Genomic DNA, 20941 nt, shown 5'->3' on the forward strand with positions numbered 1-20941 from the left:
CTTCCCTGCTGGTGGAATCATCTATTTTATGGCAGTTCTTTTACAACCAGAATGATTTGAAGAAACAAAACAACAACTGAAGAGAGACACAAAGTGCTGGAGTAACTCAGTGGATCAGGCAGCATCTCTGGAGAAAAGGGATGAGAAGAGGTGACTCCCCTTCCCATTCTCATATTGACCTCTCTGTCCTGGGCCTCCTCCACTGTTCGCATCCTCGTATCCCTTCGTTATCATCTCTTCCCCAGCCAACAATGGGCCATTATGGGCTCCATCCTTCCTTGGCCATCTGTTGCCAGCCCTGCTTTGTTCTGGCCTTTTCCTACCTCCAGTTCTCACCCCTCTACTTTCAGTCTGAAGAAGGGTCCTGATTCGAAACATCATCCATCCTTTTTCGCCAGAGATGCTGCCTGACCCGCTGAATTACTTCAGCACTTTGTATCTATCTTCGGTATATTCCAGCATCTGCAGTTCCTTTCTACACATTCTAAACAACAATTGAAATTGGTTTTCCAGCTATTGTGGCAATCATTATCAACTATAAGCATGCAAAATTAATGTTTTAACACTTTTTATGGAAAGATTCCAGTTTAACTAATAATAATGGAGATGTTTTAACCTTCAAGCAGCATAACATCAAGAGGCAGCAAAATATTCTTCCAAAGTTTGATGTGGGGAAAAAAAGCCTTTTTTTAGAAATGCTTCACCTCCAAAGAAAGGAAGTACGTAATCAGAGTTTATGGAATACAAATTTATGGAAAATGCATAAAAGCAAATTTGTAAAATAATAATGATGGAAGATAACTATGCAGTATTACAATGTTTCCCACTTCATTCCAGCTATTTTGAATTAGTTTCACAGCTAGAAAACATTCATATTTAAGATAATAATGTCAGTGCACACCCTATGCATGTTGAAAAAATTCAAAAGCAAATAGCCCAAACTCTTAATTATTCTCTTACACCCTGTCAGCAGGGCAAGGATTCCTTTTCCTAGTTAAGAAAAATACTAGTCTTTTCCTGGTCCTTTCAATATTCAAGATCAGCCCCAGACCTGATTAATGGTTCTTATTAACTTCCCTTGGAGCACAAAAAGCAAATGGACTAGTTGATGTACAATGCAGCAGACAAATGTACACTTACAATTCAAAAATTGACTTAGAAGGCTTAAGTATGCAAAGAGAAGATAAATGAATGATGGATCCTCCTCTGCATCATTAATGCAAAAGTGGTTTGACTATTATAGAATTTTTTTAAACATAAAGTATTTTGGTTTTGTGCACTTGAGTTTAATTTTCAAATAATGTTTTTTTTTCCTTGGCTCTTTCAGATAATAGATAGTAGTTATGCTTCTTTACAAATTTTCAAATTACTCTCTTATTTACTGATATATAATATAAGAAAATAACTGCAGATGCTGGTACAAATCGAAGGTATTTATTCACAAAATGCTGGAGTAACTCAGCAGGTCAGGCAGCATCTCGGGAGAGAAGGAATGGGTGACGTTTCGGGTCGAGACCCTTCTTCAGACTGATGTCAGGGGGGCGGGACAAAGGAAGGATATAGGTGGAGACAGGAAGATAGAGGGAGATCTGGGAAGGAGGAGGGGAAGAGAGGGACAGAGGAACTATCTAAAGTTGGAGAAGTCGCTGCAAACTGCCCAAGCGAAATATGAGGTGCTGTTCCTCCAATTTCCGGTGGGCCTCACTATGGCACTGGAGGAGGCCCATGACAGAAAGGTCAGACTGGGAATGGGATTTACTGAGATAGATAAAAATTCAATGGCGTATAATCGAGCTCACTGCAAAGATTTTCCAATAAGGGTGGTGGAGCAAAATGCCCAAGACATTTTCGAAACACAAATTTGAAATAGAAAATACTGTAGCCCTTTAAGGGAAGCACAGAGGGAGAGCAACTTAAAGGAAATCTTTTTCAAAGTGTCAATTGGGCGGCACAGTGGTAGAGTAGCTGCCTTACAGCGCCAGGGACCCAGGTTCAATCTGGACTGCAGGTGCTGTCTGTACGGATTGTGTACGTTCCCCCTGTGACCAAGTGGGTTTTCTCTGGGAGCTCCGGTTTCCTCCCACACCGAAGACGTACAGGTTTGTAGGCTAATTGGCTTGGTAAAATTGTAAATTGTCCCTAGTGTGTGTAGGATAGTGTTAGTGTGAGGGATTTGCTGGTCGGCGCGGACTTGGTGGGCCTGTTTCCGCACTGTATCTCTAAACTAAAAACTAAACTAAACTAAAACCACAATGAGCTGTTGCTATTTCTTATATTCTGGCAAATGTCTATCTCCCTGTAAATGTGATCAAAAAGATTAGATCGTCATTATCAAATTATTACTTGTGGGAACATGCTCTGCATAAAATATCCATTGTCTTTTCTGTGTGATAATAATATATATATTTCAGAAGCTCTTCAATGGGACATCCTGAGGTTACAAAACTTTAGGATTGCGCTCCAAAAATACACGTCTTTCACTTCATGCATGAAATTAGAAACGGTAAATTGGGAAGTCACTCTCAGAAGAGCTTGTTGAACTTTAAATAAAAAATATTCACTTTGTTTTTTAAGGTTACTATCAATTTTTGAAAGTGGATCTGTCCTCTATGGGTGATTTATTACTGGCCAGGATATTATTTGAAGCCTCTACATTTTGCAACAATATGTTTTTGTGCCTCAGCTTTACTGAGATTATAGTGGTAATTGTAGCAGCTCAAAGAAGAGAACAACAAGTTCCATAATTAAGAGGAATATACAAGTAGTGTGGTATCTGTGCTTAGGTTCTGAAGGGGATTTCTTCAAAGCCACAGTTTGCTGAATCAATTGCCTTCTCTGACCCACTAATACTGGGCACAAAGACCAAACGTAGGAGCAAAGAGGTCCTTCTACAGTTGTACCGGGCCCTGGTGAGACCGCACCTGGAGTACTGTGTGCAGTTTTGGTCTCCAAATTTGAGGAAGGATATTCTTGCTATGGAGGGCGTGCAGCGTAGGTTCACTAGGTTAATTCCCGGAATGGCGGGACTGTCGTATGTTGAAAGGCTGGAGCGATTGGGCTTGTAAACACTGGAATTTAGAAGGATGAGGGGGGATCTTATTGAAACATATAAGATAATTAGGGGATTGGACACATTAGAGGCAGGAAACATGTTCCCAATGTTGGGGGAGTCCAGAACAAGGGGCCACAGTTTAAGAATAAGGGGTAAGCCATTTAGAACGGAGATGAGGAAGAACTTTTTCAGTCAGAGGGTGGTGAAGGTGTGGAATTCTCTGCCTCAGAAGGCAGTGGAGGCCAGTTCGTTGGATGCTTTCAAGAGAGAGCTGGATAGAGCTCTTAAGGATAGCGGAGTGAGGGGGTATGGGGAGAAGGCAGGAACGGGGTACTGATTGAGAATGATCAGCCATGATCGCATTGAATGGCGGTGCTGGCTCGAAGGGCTGAATGGCCTACTCCTGCACCTATTGTCTATTGTCAAACAGAAGATGTGGTAATGTACTGAATTTTACACCAAGGAAACAGTTCATCCAATGAAACTAATTCCGTAGGTGTTTGTGCTCCACATCCATTGCCCCAGGTCCTGTTCCATCTGCTCTCTTTTCTCACTCATCTGTTTCTTCAACTTTCTCTAAATGCCCAAAAAAACGAATTGCTGGAGTAACTCAGCAGGGCAGGCAGCATCTCAGGAGGACATGGATAGGTGATGTTTTGGAGACCCTCACTCACTGCTCCCCCTCTGTGATTCTTGCTACTCCCTCTTGCCATGAGAACCTTTCTCTGAATGCCTCTATTTTGTTGGCTTCAATCACTCCCCATGGGAGTGAGTTCTATATTCTCAATGCTTTTGGGGTAATTTTCTCTGGCTTGTTAGTATTGGCTCCCATTCCCCTCCCCTCACATATCCACTATATCCATCCAACAAATCACTTCATAACTTAATAAGACTTTGAATAAAGTCATCCTTACTTTTCTCTTTTCTAAAGTGCATTAGCTTATTTAACCTTTTCAGATAACTATAACTGCCTAGCTCATGTGACACAGTGGCACAGCTAGCAAGGCAGCTGCCTCGCAATAGTAGAAACCTGGATTCAATCCTGACCATGGGTGCTGTCTTTGAGGAGTTTGCATGGTCTCCCTGTCACCATACAGATCTCCTCCCGGTGAGCCTATTGTCTCACCTGTGACAGAAGGTGAGGCCATTCAAGTTATCTCTCAGGAGATGTGCATGAAGCTCTGAGTCCAGTTCCTTCAGGAGCTCTTCCTCCAGTCCTGGTAACATTTGGAAGAAATTTGTGGTCAATTACAGCAAATAAAATTAAAATTATCAGGCTGGTACACAGAACCATCTGGTCGAGACATGCCACATTGCACAGTGCACAAGAACAGCCATTTAGTCCCTCAACCCTATTAATCCATTCATTTCTCCCAGGACGTACAGGTATGTAGGTTAATTGACTGGGTAAATGTAAAAAATTGTCCCTAGTGGGTGTAGGATAGTGTTAATGTGCGGGGATCGCTGGGCGGCGCGGACTTGGTGGGCCGAAAAGGCCTGTTTCCGCGCTGTATATATATGATATGATGATATGATATGATACAATCAAGCAACATACAGTTTATGGGTCTCTCCGACACACAATACTCCATTATCTGTGAGGTGGTTTATCAAGTTCACGTTATTGTAGAATTAGGCCATTCGGCCCATGCTTTTGGTCTACTGATCATGGCTGATCTCTGCCTCCAAATCCCATTTTCCTGCCTTCTCCCCATAATCCTTGACACCCATTATAATCAATAATTTGTCTATCTCTGCCTTAAAAATATCCACTGACTTGGCCTCCACAGCCCTCTGTGGCAATGAGTTCCACAGATTAACTACCCTCTGACTAAAGAAGTTCCTCCTCATCTCCTTTCTAAAACAGTACCCTTTAATTCTGAGGCTATGACCTCTGGTCCTAGACTCTCCCACCAGTGGAAACATTCTCTCCACAACCATTCTATCTATGCCTTTCATTATTCTGTAAGTTTCAATGAGGTCCCCCCCACCACCTTCTAAACTCCAGTGCTGTCAAACGCTCATCATATGCTAACCCACTCATTCCTGGAATCATTCTTGTAAACCTTCTCTGGACCCTCTCCAGAGCCAGCACATCGTTCCTCAGATATGGGGCCCAAATTTGCTCACAGTATTCCAAATGCGGCCTGACCAGAGCCTTATAGAGCCTCAGCATTACATCTCTGTTTTTGTACTCCAGTCCTCTTGATGTAAATGCTGGCATTGAATTTGCCTACCTTAGTTGTAAGTTTTAAGATTGTAAAAAGCATTTTATATAGGCATCCTTGCTATTCACCACACCACTTGCTGTAATAGAGTGCTACATTGTCATCACCTTTTGGATAATTAAATTTTTACTGAATTTCCCATTTGATTTATTCGTGACCACCTTGTATTTATGGTCTCCAGTTCTAATCTTCCCCACAAATGTAACATTTCCCCTAAAGATCTGATTAAACTAAATAACGTTAAAAATGTTTATCTGGCTGATGCAACATTCTCTTTTTTACAAAAGAGAAAAAGGCAATATAGGTTAACATATATGACCAATCATTCTTCCTTCAATTTTGTTCAAGAGAGAGCAGCATCTGCAGTTTTTCCTGCTAGCTCTTAGGGCTAACGGCATCAAGGGATATGGAGAGAAAGCAGGAACGGGGTACCGATTTTGGATGAGCAGTGCTGGCTCAAAGGGCCGAATAGCCTACTCCTGCACCTATTTTCTATGTTTCTTCACCAAACTGCTCCTCATCCAGAGAGAAAACTCAAAATCTAACATTCAACTCCTGTTCAATGAGTTTGTTCTCGAACAAGACCTACCCTTTCTTTTCTCTGCAGAAATTCGTTATAGTTTGTTAATAGGGTCACCCACTGTTCAGTCAATTTAAGCTAATGTCTTAATGGTTAACAGCACTGCTTTAAAGTATTGATTGCTGTGACTTTAGAGCTGCAGGAGTGAAACACATTTACATCGATTCAACACATTTAATTAGGTCCCAGCTTAGCCGTTAATAGGAGGACATGAATCATTTCAAAATCATCACAAATTGGGAGACTATTCAGCGCTAAACCCACACACATGCACCAATGTGTTGCACTTGTGGTACACAGCAGGGGCATTCTCTAGATTCTAGTATCTTCTCCATCTGTGATTTTAATTACTCCATCATTGCTGGCAAGCCCCAATTTGCATAGACACCAAGCTCGGAAATGTCCTCCCCAGTTCTTCTTAAGATGCTCTTTAAAACCTACCTCTCCTACTTAGTTTCCCCACCCACCGGTTTCAAGGTTTCATCTGACACCATCATATCGGTGGATGGTTGACTGTGTGAAAGCCAATATGCTATTGATATTGGTATGGGTTAACTTTGTCACTTGTACCAAGATATAGTGGAAAAACATTTGCACAGCTGGATGGAGTACATACCACATCACCAGAAGATGGGTTTGTCATACGAAAAGAGAGTAAAATGTCTGAGCCTGTATGCTCTTGAATTTACAAAAATGAGAAGTGATCTAATTGAAATAGACAAAATTCTTAAGGGGTTTGACTGGGTAAATCTGGTGATGATTCCTATGGCTGAGATGTCTCGAACTTCTCAGCTGTTATCAGGCAACTGAATCATCCTAACACAACCAGAGAGCAGTGCTGAACTACCATTTACCCCATTGGTGACTCTCGGACTATCCCTGGTTGGACTTTACTGGCTTTACCTTGCACTAAACATTATTCCCTTATCATGTATCTATACACTGTAAATGGCTCGATTGTCATCATGTATTGTTTTTCGGTACACACGACAATAACCTAAACTGAACTAAGGGTTACGGTCTCAAAATAAGGGGTCAATCTTTCAAGACTGTGGCTAAAACTTTTATTCCCCTGGAGGAGGATGATGAATCTTTGGAATTTTCTCCCGAGGGAACTATGCAGACTAAGAGCTATGGAGCTCTGCAGACCATGTACATTCAAAACAAACATTAATTGATTTTTAGATATTATGGGAATCAGGAAATACAAGGTTAGTGTAAGCAAGGTAGCTTACTTTCATTTGGTTCTTTGACTTTCATTGGCACAACTTTGGTCCTCATGTTGATAAACAGCAATAAAAGTTTCCAAAGGTGATGGAGACTGGAGGAAAGTCTAGGTGCTGAGAGCTCTCTTATACCTGCATTAAGGAGGCATGTAAACACACCTGAGCAATTACAAATGCTTGTGAAGCCATGTGTCCCTAGCATGATTGTGCCCTGAAATGGGGGGACTATGTATAAACACAGCTGTAATTTCTACATGGTGAAACCAAAATGTATAAAAATACCCTTTAATAAAATCTGACACTTTAACCACGTGATTTTTTCTATTACAAATCTCAAATTGAGGAATACAGAGGCAAATAAATAAATGATGGGTCTTTGTTCCAAACATTATGGAGGGCACTGTATCTGAGCCTGGGCCAATGTTCTACTCTTGATCAGCTGAACCCCCAGAGAATGGTGAACTTAGCCTAGTCCATCAGAGGCTCATCACTTCCTTCCATCCAGTCCATCTTCGCAGTGTTTTACATCAGGAGGGATGGAAGTATCATGAAGGATACCTGCTATTCTGGCCATTCCATTTTCTCTATTACAGATATAGAAGCTTGAAAGCTCAAATGTCCAAACTTATGGGAACAGCTTCTTCCCCACTGCTATCAATCTCCTGAACCAATCACCTCTTTTGCATCCCTTTCCCAGAGGTGCTGCCATGTACTCTTACTCTAAACGCTACCTCACTTGGTTATTCTGTTATTGCATTAAAAAAATTTTTTTGGACTACTTCAGACTGCAGGACAATCCTTGCACCATTCTGCTCCAATAAATTCTTATTGTTGTATCTATCATTACCATGTATACTGTGCACTGTGTGAGCTTCACATGAACAGGACATTTCATCGCTGCCTGGAGTAAATGACGATAAAGTAACTAACAAAATACTATGGAAACAACAACCGAGACCAGCCACAATCAGGCCTCATGCCCTTACAGGTACCTGGGCTTTCCTTAGGAGCAGCACTGATATCAGCCTGTGTATATATAGCTGTTAGCTGATGCTCAAAGAGCAGCATTCTTTGAGCTTCATTGCTTCAGACTACACTACAAATACTTTGTCATGATAGTACTCAGCACCACTGGAAGTGTTCAATTTTGTGTGCACCATTAAACACCCACTCAAATGGATGTAAAACAATTTAATGGAACTGATATTTTAATAAAGAAAACCAAAGGAGTTCTCACATTGTGTACTGGTAAATACTTATCAAAACCTTTCAGAACTGCTTGTGCCTCCATTAAATCTCCCCTTAACCTCCTTTTGTTTAAGGATGACAACTCCAGCTTCTTCATCCTTTATACTTGAATGGAATCATTTACTGAGGAATCATTTTGTTAGCTTTCCTCTGCAACTTTTCCCAAGGACTTGAAGTTCATTAACTTCCAGGTCGTGAACAGGGGCCTTGCCTAACGGGCGACAATATCCCCTATCAAGCAAGGTTGGCATAAAAAAGACAAAGCGCTGGAGTAATTCAGCAGGGCAGGTAGCATCTCTGGAGAACATGGATAGGTGACGTTTTGGGTCTGGAACCTTCAAAAAGTGTGTTGGTCAGAAGATGGCAGCACAATGTGAAAGTTTACAACAACACCAGCAAAGCCCATCCACCCCCATATTATTCTAATTTTCCAGTAAAAAGAAAGCATATACCAATGCTAAATCAAGGGACTGACTTAAAGAAAATATGGTGCCAGATGAGACAACATTTGGGCAGGCATGCGAACATGACCATGGGTCAGTGATCGGAGTCAGAAGATTTTGCGTTCAAATCCCACTTCGAAGGCTTCAGCACAAAGGTCTTAGCTGATGTTGCAGTACTGCGCAGTTGAAGGCAACGTCTTTTAGCTGAACTGTTAAACAAAGCTCTTGTAAACTGAAAATACCATTCCAAAGAGCCACCCACCAATGTCTTGTTTCAAAATTTGACCCAAAGCTGATCACTGCATCGACTTACTGATTTTCCTTATCAACCCTTCTTCTTTGAAGTCGGAAGCAATTTCCTCAAAGTAGAAACTACAGCACCAGTAAGCATCCACTTCGGAGTCTAACACCTCTAAGAAGCGACTAACTAAGTCATTCATCCCTTGAGCATAACTCACATCTAAAAGATAGAGGAGAAAACAAAACACATATTAGAAATAAGCCAACATCGTGCTTTGAATGCATCATTTTTGGATCAAAATGTGAGGTATTCATCCTAATTTTGTAAACCAACAACTGATTTCTGAAGAAGTGACGGTGACCCGAAACATTAATTCACAGATGTTGCCTGACTGAGTATCCCTAGCAGTTTCTGTTTTTATTTCACATTTCAAGCATCTGCAGTTTTTTGCTTGACAAAGGACAAATATTGCTTATTCTCATACACAATTTCCCATCCCTCTAAAGTAAAATTCCTTTTCAGAAACATAGAAAAATAGGTACAGAATTAGGCCATTTGGCCCTTCGAGCCATTCAATATGATCATGGCTGATCATCTAAAATCAGTACCCCATTCCTGCTTTTTCCCCATATCCCTTGATTCCTTTAGCCCTAAGAGCTAAATCTAACTCTCTCTTGAAAACATCCAATGAATTGGCCTCCACTGCCTTCTACGGCAGAGAATTCCACAGATTCACAACTCTCTGGGTGAAAAAATGTTTCCTCATTTCAGTCCTAAATGGCTTATCATTTATTCTTCAACTGTGATCCCTGGTTCTGGACTCCCCCAACATCGGGAACATTTTTCCTGCATCTCGCCCGTCCAATCCCCTAAGAGTTTTATATGTTTCTATAAGATCCCCTCTCATCCTTCTAAATTCCAGTGAATACAAGCCCTGTCGACCCATTCTTTCATCATATTTTAGTCCCGACATCCCAGGAATTAACCTGGTGAACCTATGCTGCACTCCCTCAATAGCAATAATGTCCTTCCTCAAATTAGGAGACCAAAATTGCACACAATAATCCAGGTGCGGTCTCACCAGGGCCCTGTACAACTGCAGTAAGACTTACTTGCTCCTAAACTCAAATCCTCTCACAATGAAGGCCAACATGCCATTAGTTAGCTTTCTTCACTGCATGCTGTACCTGCATGCTTACTTTCAGTAACTGATGTCCAAGCACACCCAGGTCTCGTTGCACCTCCCCTTTTCCAAATCTGACACCATTCAGATATAATCTGCCTTCCTATTCTAGCCACCAAAGTGGATAACCTCACATTTATCCACATTATACTGCATCTGCCATGCATCTGCCCACTCACCCAACCTATCCAAGTCACCCTGCAGCCTCACAGCATCCTCATCGCAACTCACACTGCCACCCAGCTTTGTGTCATCCGCAGACTTGGAGATGTCACATTTAATTCCTTCGTCTAAATCGTTAATATATATTGTAAATAACTGGGGTCCTAGCACAGATCCTTGCGGCACCCACTAGTCACTGCCTGTCATTCTGAAAAGGACCCGTTAATTCCTACACTTTGCTTCCTGTCTGCCAACCAGTTCTCTATCCATGTCAATACTCTACCCCCAACACCATGTGCTCTAAGTTTGCACACTAATCTCTTGTGTGGGACCTTGTCAAAGGCTTTTTGAAAGTCCAGATACACCACATCCACTGGCTTTCCCTTATCCATTCTACTTGTTACATCCTCAAAAAATTCCAGAAGAATCTTTGGTGACCCTGTGGGATAATATGAAGACAACAATGCACATGAAGGAAACATCAAAGAATGATAATTGCATTAATGTGAGCATAAGAAATAGAATAGAGAAGGAACAATTTCCTGATCCATAACTATGTGGCAGCAACGTTTTAAATTTTTTGATTAAGTCATCCATTTGTGACAGCCCTTATTCCACAGAGTCAGACTGAGGATTCAAGTCTCACATTCAAGATTCAAGCAGAAAATCTAAGCTGGTGCACTGCTGAAAGATGGTTCCACGTTTCCACGTTTAAGGTCCATCAGATTTCTTGGGTCCATGCATCCAAGACCGCCATTTAAAGAAGAACATTTTGCTTTTTAAAACTAATGGGAAGCCTGCAGGAAATTCTGATACATGGAATATTCATGTAAATCCAAGTAATATTGTTGATGAAGAGGAAGGAAACCATCCCCACCTCCAAGCATCTAGGAGCCAATATTCACCTCTCCATTGGTATTATTAGAACAGGTTATCTGGTCATTATCCTTGTTTGTAGATTATGCCCACTTTTTCACAACAGCAGCAACAATGGTTACCCACTTGCTTTCAAGAACGGCACTATAGAAATCAATGTATTTTTTTTAATAAACAAAACAGTTTAACTACGAACAGGATTAAATGTAACAACAGCGTTACCTGGATGGAATGCAGCAAAGGTGATGAGCATGTCTCTTAATACCATAAGGTTGATCACACCTTCATTTCTAAAGAGAACAAGTATCATAAATAAGTAAATAATCACACTAGGCGATGGTGATCAACAATTCAATTGGTGGGAAACTGCCTAAGAGATAGAGTTTGATAACAGATCAAAGGTATTTATTCACAAAATGCTGGAGTAACTCAGCAGGTCAGGCAGCATCTCGGGAGAGAAGGAATGGGTGACGTTTCGGGTCGAGACCCTTCTTCAGACTGATGTCAGGGGGGCGGGACAAAGGAAGGATATAGGTGGAGACAGGAAGATAGAGGGAGATCTGGGAAGGAGGAGGGGACGGGAGGGACAGATGAACTATCTAAAGTTGGAGAAGTCGATGTTCATACCACTGGGCTGCAAACTGCCCAGGCGAAATATGAAGTGCTGTTCCTCCAATTTCCGGTGGGCCTCACTATGGCACTGGAGGAGGCCCATGACAGAAAGGTCAGACTGGGAATGGGAGGGGGAGTTGAAGTCCTCGGCCACCGGGAGATCAGTTTGGTTAATGCGGACCGAGCGCAGGTGTTCAGCGAAGCGATCGCCGAGCCTGCGCTTGGTTTCGCCGATGTAAATAAGTTGACATCTAGAGCAGCGGATGCAATAGATGAGGTTGGAGGAGGTGCAGGTGAACCTTTGTCTCACCTGGAATGACTGTTTGGACTCCCGGTGGCCGAGCACTTCAACTCCCCCTCCCATTCCCAGTCTGACCTTTCTGTCATGGGCCTCCTCCAGTGCCATAGTGAGGCCCACCGGAAATTGGAGGAACAGCACCTCATATTTCGCCTGGGCAGTTTGCAGCCCAGTGGTATGAACATCGACTTCTCCAACTTTAGATAGTTCCTCTGTCCCTCCCGTCCCCTCCTCCTTCCCAGATCTCCCTCTATCTTCCTGTCTCCACCTACATCCTTCCTTTGTCCCGCCCCCCTGACATCAGTCTGAAGAAGGGTCTCAACCCGAAACGTCACCCATTTCTTCTCTCCCGAGATGCTGCCTGACCTGCTGAGTTACACCAGCATTTTGTGAATAAATACCTTCGATTTGTACCAGCGTCTGCAGTCATCTTCTTATACTTCTTGATAACAGATCAATTCTACTGCATGCAACTTCATTATAACAGTTTGCAAATTAAGTGCACACTTACTGGTAGTAAGCTAGGACTCGTTCAGTTCTCGGCACATCTTTGTCTATGATCCTAATCGCCTCGTGCAACTCATGCACGTTGATTCTTTGACGGTCCGCATAAACCTGGAGAATATTTTACAAAAACATCTGCCTTTATGTCAGACCATGAAGTTTACTGCCTTTTTGTCATTAAATATTTCTCCACTGCCAAGCCAGATCAAAAGACGATATTACATGGAAAGAATAAAGATACAGGGAGAAGAAAAGTCAAAAGGAGATTTCATTGAGGCATTTAAAATCACAAAGGGTTTTCATGGAGTAAATAAGAAGAAGCTGTCACCACAGAGCAGGAATACCATAAGTGTCAGGCGCAATGGTTGATTTAATATAGAAAGTTGGTCTGGAACTTAATGAAAGTAGATTTAACAGTAACATTGAAGGGAATTAGATCAATATTTGAAGGATAGAACATTTTTCAGGGCTGTGGGAAAGAGCTGAGAAGCTTTGAATAGCACTTTTAGAGTAATAAACATAATGGACTGAAAGACTTCAATAATGTCACGTAATTCATTGATTCTACGATTTGAAAGTCGGAGTTTGATTAGAAAAGGTTAATAATGGCACTTGTAATAAAAGGAGTAATTGTTCAGTAGGTGTTCATCTGCGCATTTAAGATCAAGGGTCAATAACTTTTCCCTAAAATGTGATCAACTTCATGGTGTTAAGACTTATCATCATCTTAGCTGCAATCCATCCAACCAGTTCTGATGAAATGAGGTTGGAAACCTGAAGGAGTAACTCTTCTTCCTTCTCCACAGATGTTGCCTGACCTGCTGCGAATTTCTAGGATTTTTATTTCAGATTTCTAGCATCAGCAGCTAGTTGCTTTTCAATGGCATCTGTAGCGTAGATCAGAAACATGGTACACCTTGTCAGTGCATCCATTTTACTACTGTACAATTGCCTATTGTTGTTGCAACTTGGGATTTTTATTTTAAAACTTGTCTTCGGGTAGATGTAGTCCTGCTGGAAAAAGTTTACGTTGACGCTTGAACTTTTGCAAGGAAAAAATTAAATGTGGAGAATCCCATGTTTAAGTTTGTATGAAATGTGAGAATGTGAATTGTGAGAACGTTACCCAACTTTCAAACAACTGTGGGATTCAGATGTTTTCTCTGAGGTGTATCTACTCTGCCAAGTATATGCTTTTCAAGGCAGAACAACAAAGAAATTAAGAAATGGAAGGATTAAGCGGTAAAGTCCGTGGAGCTTGCCAAACCTGTGCCTCAACTCCACTTTTAACTGATCCCCATATTACTTGATTCCTTACTGAAAGGAATGTAAGAAGCAGAAGCAGGAATGACTTATGCAGACAGAAAAGATACATCCAACAGTTCAGCGACTTGTATGTTTCTTTTTTTTTTTTCCTAGTCAGATGTGCAGCACTTTGGTCAACGTGGGTTGTTTTTAAATGTGCTATACAAATAAATTGACTTGACTTGACTTGACTTAAAAAGACACAGAAGAAATGCTATTAATTTTAATTGTCAAATTATTTTACTAATCAACATTTACAAGGTAATGGGCTCTGTTATAAGGTAAAGACAGCTCACTTATGTGAAGGAGTGTTCAGCATTGTTGATCAAATCATGCTCAGTTTTAAAGCAGTGACTCAGAGGAGAGATAGAGAGGTTCAGAAACATAATTCCAAGCAAGCAACCAAAAGCACAGCCACCAATGGTGAAGAAGTAATAACCAGGACTGCATGTATGGCTGAATTAGAGAGTAGAGCTTTGGGGAGTCATCAAGGTATTAGTGTGTGTTATGGAGAGGGAGGAGGTTAAAAAGGCAAGTCTATAAAAAGATCAGATGAACTTAAAATTGAGATGTTAAGGGCCTGTTCCACTTAGGCGATTTTAAGGCGACTGCAGGCGACTAGGCTGTCCCCGACAGTTCGTCGGGGTGTTCTGGGCGTGATCGTGAAGAGTCTTCAAAGAATCGTGGTGGATCTCGGTGTGTCGCACCGAAATTTTCCGGATATAAATTTCTCGGCGACAGTTGGCTTGTCGCCAGGTATCGTAGCTTATTGCAGGCGCTGTCGCATGCTGTCCCCAGGTTTGCTAGGTTGTGGCAGATGCATTTAGAAGCACGTAATATTAAATTAAGTAAAGATACCATAAAATACTTGTGTTTAACCAATTTATTTACCGTCAGGACATTTGACAGGTAGATTGGAGGCGACAGTTTGACGGTCAGGTAAGCGTGGGAATTTTGCGATGTTCATGGCCATCAGCGATTACTTTTAAAGTAGGCCCCCAACCCAGATATGCAACCCAGAAACCAGATATGCATCTCCTGTACATTTTCAAAGAATGCCCACACTCCACATAATAATCCATTTAACCACGTTTAAAATTAAATTTCTTAATACTGCTGTTAGTAAACTGGAAATCAATCCAGTTTATGCCTTGTTACCATGAAGCTTGGTTTTCGAGTAAAAGAAAACTTTGGCGATCTGCTACGACTTTGACAGTCGCCGGCAGTCGCCTAAATAATTGCCTAAGTGGGCAGGCCCTTTACTAGAATGAGAGCGACTGTCAGTAAGCATGGGGACAATGATGTATTTTACCCAGGGTGGGGTAATCAAGATCCAAAGGACACAGGTTTACGGTGAGAGGGGAAAGATTTAAAAGAGACCCAAGGGACAACATTTTCACTCAGAGAGTGGTGGGTATATGGAATGAGTTGCAAGAAGAGGTGGTTGATGTAGAAACTATAACAATATTTAAAAGACACTTGAACAGATACATGGATAGGTTTAGAGGGATAGGAGCCAAATGTGGACAAATGGGACTGGTTTAGATGGGGCATCTTAGTCAGCATAGACAAGTTGGGCTGAAGGCCCCGTTTCTGTGCTGCACGACTCACTACTATCAAGAGTCAGAACCAGCATTAAAGTACAATAAATTGGGCTGGACAAGTAAGTTCTTAATACGGGTACTTGACTTTGAAATAAACGCTTAATAAATCAGGCAGCATTTCTGATAGAAACCAAGTTAACTACAATCAGTCTGAAGAAGGGTCCCTACGCAAAATGTCAACTATTCATTTTCTGCAGAGATGCTGCCTGACCCGCTGAGTTACTCCAGCATTTTGTAGCTATCTTTAACATTTCAGTTCGTTAATCCTTCTTCGGAGCCTCACAAAGATTCCCGTGAAGGATCACCCAGCTGAAACTATTAATTCTGTTTTGCTCACCACCAGTGGAAGTTGATCTGCTGATACTGACTGCATATTTGTTCATATTTTACACTGCCAACATTAACAGTATCAATTCTGTTTAAAATGTCCTGTGATAGCTTTACTAATTAACTGTGAAATAAATCATGCATGAAAAAGAAGTGGGGAATGTTTGATTTTCCAGGCCAAATTAAAGAGAGCTCTTTACTTCAACTGTAATTTTCAAGGGAACAATAATCCTGTGGAATCTACAACCATGAGATGTTTCAGTTTGTTTCCCAGTGCCTGGAAATGGAGAGGCACCAGCAAAATCCCCAGAAAAAAAATAAAAAAATGTTTTGGCTAGTGATCTCAGGTAGTTTAATGCACAAGATTAATCCATATCACCGACAGAAAATATGATTTATATTGCAGGCTTCTAATATTCCCTCTTGATCATCATTACATCATTAAACTCTTAAGAATTTTACAGTGTGCATGAACATCACTGTCTTCACTAAGGAAGATACAAACAATCTCCCAGATGTTCTGGTGGCAAGAGATCCTAGGGTGACGGAGGAACTGAAGGAAATTCACATTAGGCAGGAATTGGTGTTGGGTAGACTGATGGGACTGAAGGCTGATAAATCCCCAGGGCCTGATGGTCCCAGGGTACTTAAGGAGGTGGCTCTAGAAATCGTGGAAGCATTGGAGATCATTTTCCAATGTTCTATAGATTCAGGATCAGTTCCTGTGGATTGGAGGGTAGCTAATGTTATCCCACTTTTTAAGAAAGGAGGGAGAGAGAAAACAGGGAATTACAGGCCAGTTAGTCTGACATCGGTGGTGGGGAAGATGCTGGAGTCAATTATAAAAGACGAAATTGCAGAGCATTTGGATAGCAGTAACAGGATCGTCCCGAGTCAGCATGGATTTACGAAGGGGAAATCATGCTTGACTAATCTTCTGGAATTTTTTGAGGATGTAACTAAGAAAATGGACAGGGGAGAGCTGGTGGATGTAGTTTACCTTGACTTTCAGAAAGCCTTCGACAAGGTCCCACATAGGAGATTAGTGGGCAAAACTAGAGCACATGGTATTAAGGATAGGGTACTGACATGGATAGAAAATTGGTTGGGAGACAGAAAGCAAAGAGTGGGGATAAATGGGTCCCTTTCAGAATGCCTGGGGTACCGCAAGGCTCGGTGCTGGGACCGCAGCTATTTACAATATACATTAATGACTTGGTCTGAGAGCAGGTAGATGAGACTACCTGGTCTGAGAGCAGGTAGATGAGACTAGGTCAGAGAGAGTGGTCGGCGTGGACTGGTAGGGCCGAACGGGCCTGTTTCCGTGCTGTAGTTGTTATATGGTTATATGTTATAACATTAGCAAATTTGCAGATGACACAAAGCTGGGTGGCAGTGTGAACTGTGAGGAAGATGCTATGAGGTTGCAGGGTGACTTGGACAGGTTGTGTGAGTGGGCGGATGCATGGCAGATGCAGTTTAATGTGGATAAGTGTGAGGTTATCCACTTTGGTGGTAAGAATAGGAAGGCAGATTATTATCTAAATGGTGTCAAGTTAGGAAAAGGGGACGTACAACGAGATCTGGGTATCCTAGTGCATCAGTCACTGAAAGGAAGCATGCAGGTACAGCAGGCAGTGAAGAAAGCCAATGGAATGTTGGTCTTCATAACAAGAGGAGTTGAGTATAGGAACAAAGAGGTCCTTCTGCAGTTGTACAGGGCCCAGGTGAGACCGCACCTGGAGTACTGTGTGCAGTTTTGGTCTCCAAATTCGAGGAAGGATATTCTTGCTATTGAGGGCCGAAAAGGCCTGTTTCCGGCTGTATATATATGATATGATATGATATGAGGGCGTGCAGCGTAGGTTTACTAGGTTAATTCCCGGAATGGCAGGCCTGTCGTATGTTGAAAGACTGGAGCGACTAGGCTTGTGTACACTGGAATTTAGAAGGATGAGAGGGGATCTTATTGAAATATATAAGATTATTAAGGGGTTGGACACGTTAGAGGCAGGAAACATGTTCCCAATGTTGGGGGAGTCCAGAACCAGGGGCCACAGTTTAAGAATAAGGGGTAGGCCATTTAGAACGGAGATGAAGAAAAACTTTTTCAGTCAGAGAGTTGTAAATCTGTGGAATTCTCTGCCTCAGAAGGCGGCGGAGGCCAATTCTCTGAGTGCTTTCAAGAGAGAGCTAGATAGAGCTCTTAAGGATAGCAGTGTCAGGGGGTATGGGAGAGGGTAGGAACGGGGTACTGACTGGGAATGATCAGCCATGATCACATTGAATGGTGGTGCTGGCTCGAAGGGCCGAATGGCCTACTCCTGCACCTATTGTCTATTGTCTTGGTTCACTGGTCTGGGGCAGCTGTCTGATGGAAGGTATTAACCATTCCCATTCATCCACATTTCCAGTTTTCCTGTAATAGTGCACGCACCCCATGCTTTTCAATGCAATTAAAGAAACTTTTTTTTTTTTACACAGGGCATCTGATGTTTACCTAGAATTAGAAAACTAGCTTTGTCCACAACTGATTATGTTATATATATGATCCTTAGTTTTTGACCCTCTCACCAATCAGTCCACTATTCATCTCTCACTTCTGTCTCCACAGCTTTTAACGTGGATAGAAACATAGAAAATAGGTGCAGGAGTAGGCCATTCGGCCCTTCGAGCCTGCACCGCCATTCAATATGATCATGGCTGATCATCCAGCTCAGTAGCCTGTACCTGCCTTCTCTCCATACCCACTGATCCCTTTAGCAAAAAGGGCCACATCTAACTCCCTCTTAAATATAGCCAATGAACTGGCCTCAACTACCTTCTGTGGCAGAGAATTCCACAGACTCACCACTCTCTGTGTGAAGAAATGTTTTCTCATCTCGGTCCTAAAAGACTTCCCCCTTATCCTTAAGCTGTGACCTCTGGTTCTGGACTCCCCCAACATCGGGAACAATCTTCCCGCATCTAGCCTCTCCAACCCCTTAAGAATTTTATATGTTTCTATAAGATCCCCCCTCAGTCTTCTAAATTCCAGCGAGTACAAGCCCAGTCTATCCAGTCTTTCCTCATATGAAAGTCCCGCCATCCCAGGGATCAATCTGGTGAACCTTCTCTGTACTCCCTCTAAGGCAAGAACGTCTTTCCTCAGGTTAGGAGACCAAAACTGCACACAATACTCCAGGTGCGGTCTCACCAAGGCCCTGTACAACTGCAGCAGAACCTCCCTGCTCCTAAACTCAAATCCTCTTGCTATGAATGCCAACATACCATTCGCTTTCTTCACTGCCTGCTGCACCTGCATGCTTGCTTTCAATGACTGGTGCACCATGACACCCAGGTCACGTTGCATCTCCCCTTCTCCCAATCGGTCACCATTCAGGTAATACTCTGCTTTCCTGTTCTTGCCGTCAAAGTGGATAACCTCACATTTATCCACATTATATTGCATCTGCCATGCATTTACCCACTCGCCTAATCTATCCAAGTCACTCTGCAGCCTCCTAGCATCCTCCTCGCAGCTAACACTGCCACCCAGCTTCGTGTCATCCGCAAACTTAGAGATGTTGCATTCAATTCCCTCGTCCAAATCATTAATATACACTGTAAATAACTGGGGTCCCAGCACTGAGCCTTGCGGTACCCCACTAGTCACTGCCTGCCATTCCGAAAAGGACCCGTTTATTCCTACTCTTTGCTTCCTGTCCGCCAACCAATTTTCTATCCACCTCAACACTGAACCCCCAATACCGTGTGCTTTAAGTTTGTACACCAATCTCCTATGTGGGACCTTGTCGAAGGCCTTCTGAAAGTCCAGATATAACACATCGACTGGTTCTCCCTTATCCACTCTACTAGTTACATCCTCGAAAAATTCTATAAGATTCGTCAGACATGATTTGCCTTTGGTAAATCCATGCTGACTTTGTCCGATGATTTCACCACTTTCCAAATGTGATGCTATCACATCTTTAATAACTGACTCTCCTCTAGCATTTTCCCCACTACCGATGTTAGGCTAACTGGTCTATAATTCCCCGTTTTCTCTCTCCCTCCCTTTTTAAAAAGTGGGGTTACATTAGCTACCCTCCAGTCCTCAGGAACTACTCCAGAATCTAAAGAGTTTTGAAAAATTATCACTAATGCATCCACTATTTCTGAGGCTACTTCCTTAAGCACTCTGGGATGCAGCCTATCTGGCCCTGGGGATTTATCTGCCTTTAATCCATTTAATTTACCTAACACCACTTCCCGACTAACCTGGATTTCCCTCAGTTCCCTCAGGATGGTACAATAGGGTTGAGGGACTGAGTGCCTACTCCTGATACATGTTGCAGATGGATAATTTTTCAAAATTATGTATTATGCATTGTCACTACTGCATGAGAACCAAATATTGTTACAGTTTCAGCAAGGCTTTTGCCACTGAGGAAACAGACCTTTGCTTGCAGCTCTAAGAAGGCTATCTGCTCACACCTCTCCTCTGACAGGTCCACTTCCTGTCCTTTAAGGTTGCAGGCATCGCTAGTCTGTTGATAAGCAAGTGCCACTTCATACAGCTCTTCTATAGAGTAAAAAATAAACAAGAAAGGCATATATCAGCCAGCATGCATGATCTATTTCCCTGGTTAGATGACATCTATGGGTATCATTACATGGCGGTGGTACTGTTAACTACCAAGAATGAGATGGAACCATCATTCCTCAGTTACTCCGTCGGCACCAGCTCTACCTCCAGAGGGATTACCAATCAACCCGCTATTTAAATAGGATTGGCATCTGGACATATTTAGTTTGGTTTAGTTTAGAAATACAGCACAGAAACAGGCCCTTCAGCCCACTGAGTCTGCGCCTATCAGCGATCCCCATACACTAGCACTATCCTACTAACTAGGAACAATTTACAATTATACCAAGTCAATTAACTTAGAAATCTGTACGTCTTTGGAGTGCGGGAGGAAACCGGAGATCCCAGAGAAAACCTACACAGTCTTGGGGAGAATGTACAAATTCTGCACAGACAGCACCCTGGTCAGGATCAAACTCGGGTCT

General features: G+C 42.3%; 1 protein-coding gene across 1 annotated transcript in view; it reads right to left on the bottom strand.

Annotated features, from left to right (window-relative positions):
• Positions 1-20941, bottom strand: part of LOC144592236 (TBC1 domain family member 15) — a 39415-nt gene that overhangs the window by 4039 nt on the left and 14435 nt on the right. The window contains exons 3-7 of the mRNA XM_078396768.1: positions 20329-20453; positions 12661-12764; positions 11462-11529; positions 9091-9237; positions 4179-4269 (exon numbers count right to left, since the gene is read on the bottom strand). Coding sequence (XP_078252894.1) covers positions 4179-4269; positions 9091-9237; positions 11462-11529; positions 12661-12764; positions 20329-20453 — 535 coding nt within the window. The remainder of the gene's footprint in view (positions 1-4178; positions 4270-9090; positions 9238-11461; positions 11530-12660; positions 12765-20328; positions 20454-20941) is intronic.

Source organism: Rhinoraja longicauda, chromosome 3 (genome assembly GCF_053455715.1).
Source record: "Rhinoraja longicauda isolate Sanriku21f chromosome 3, sRhiLon1.1, whole genome shotgun sequence".
Lineage (NCBI taxonomy): Eukaryota > Metazoa > Chordata > Chondrichthyes > Rajiformes > Arhynchobatidae > Rhinoraja > Rhinoraja longicauda.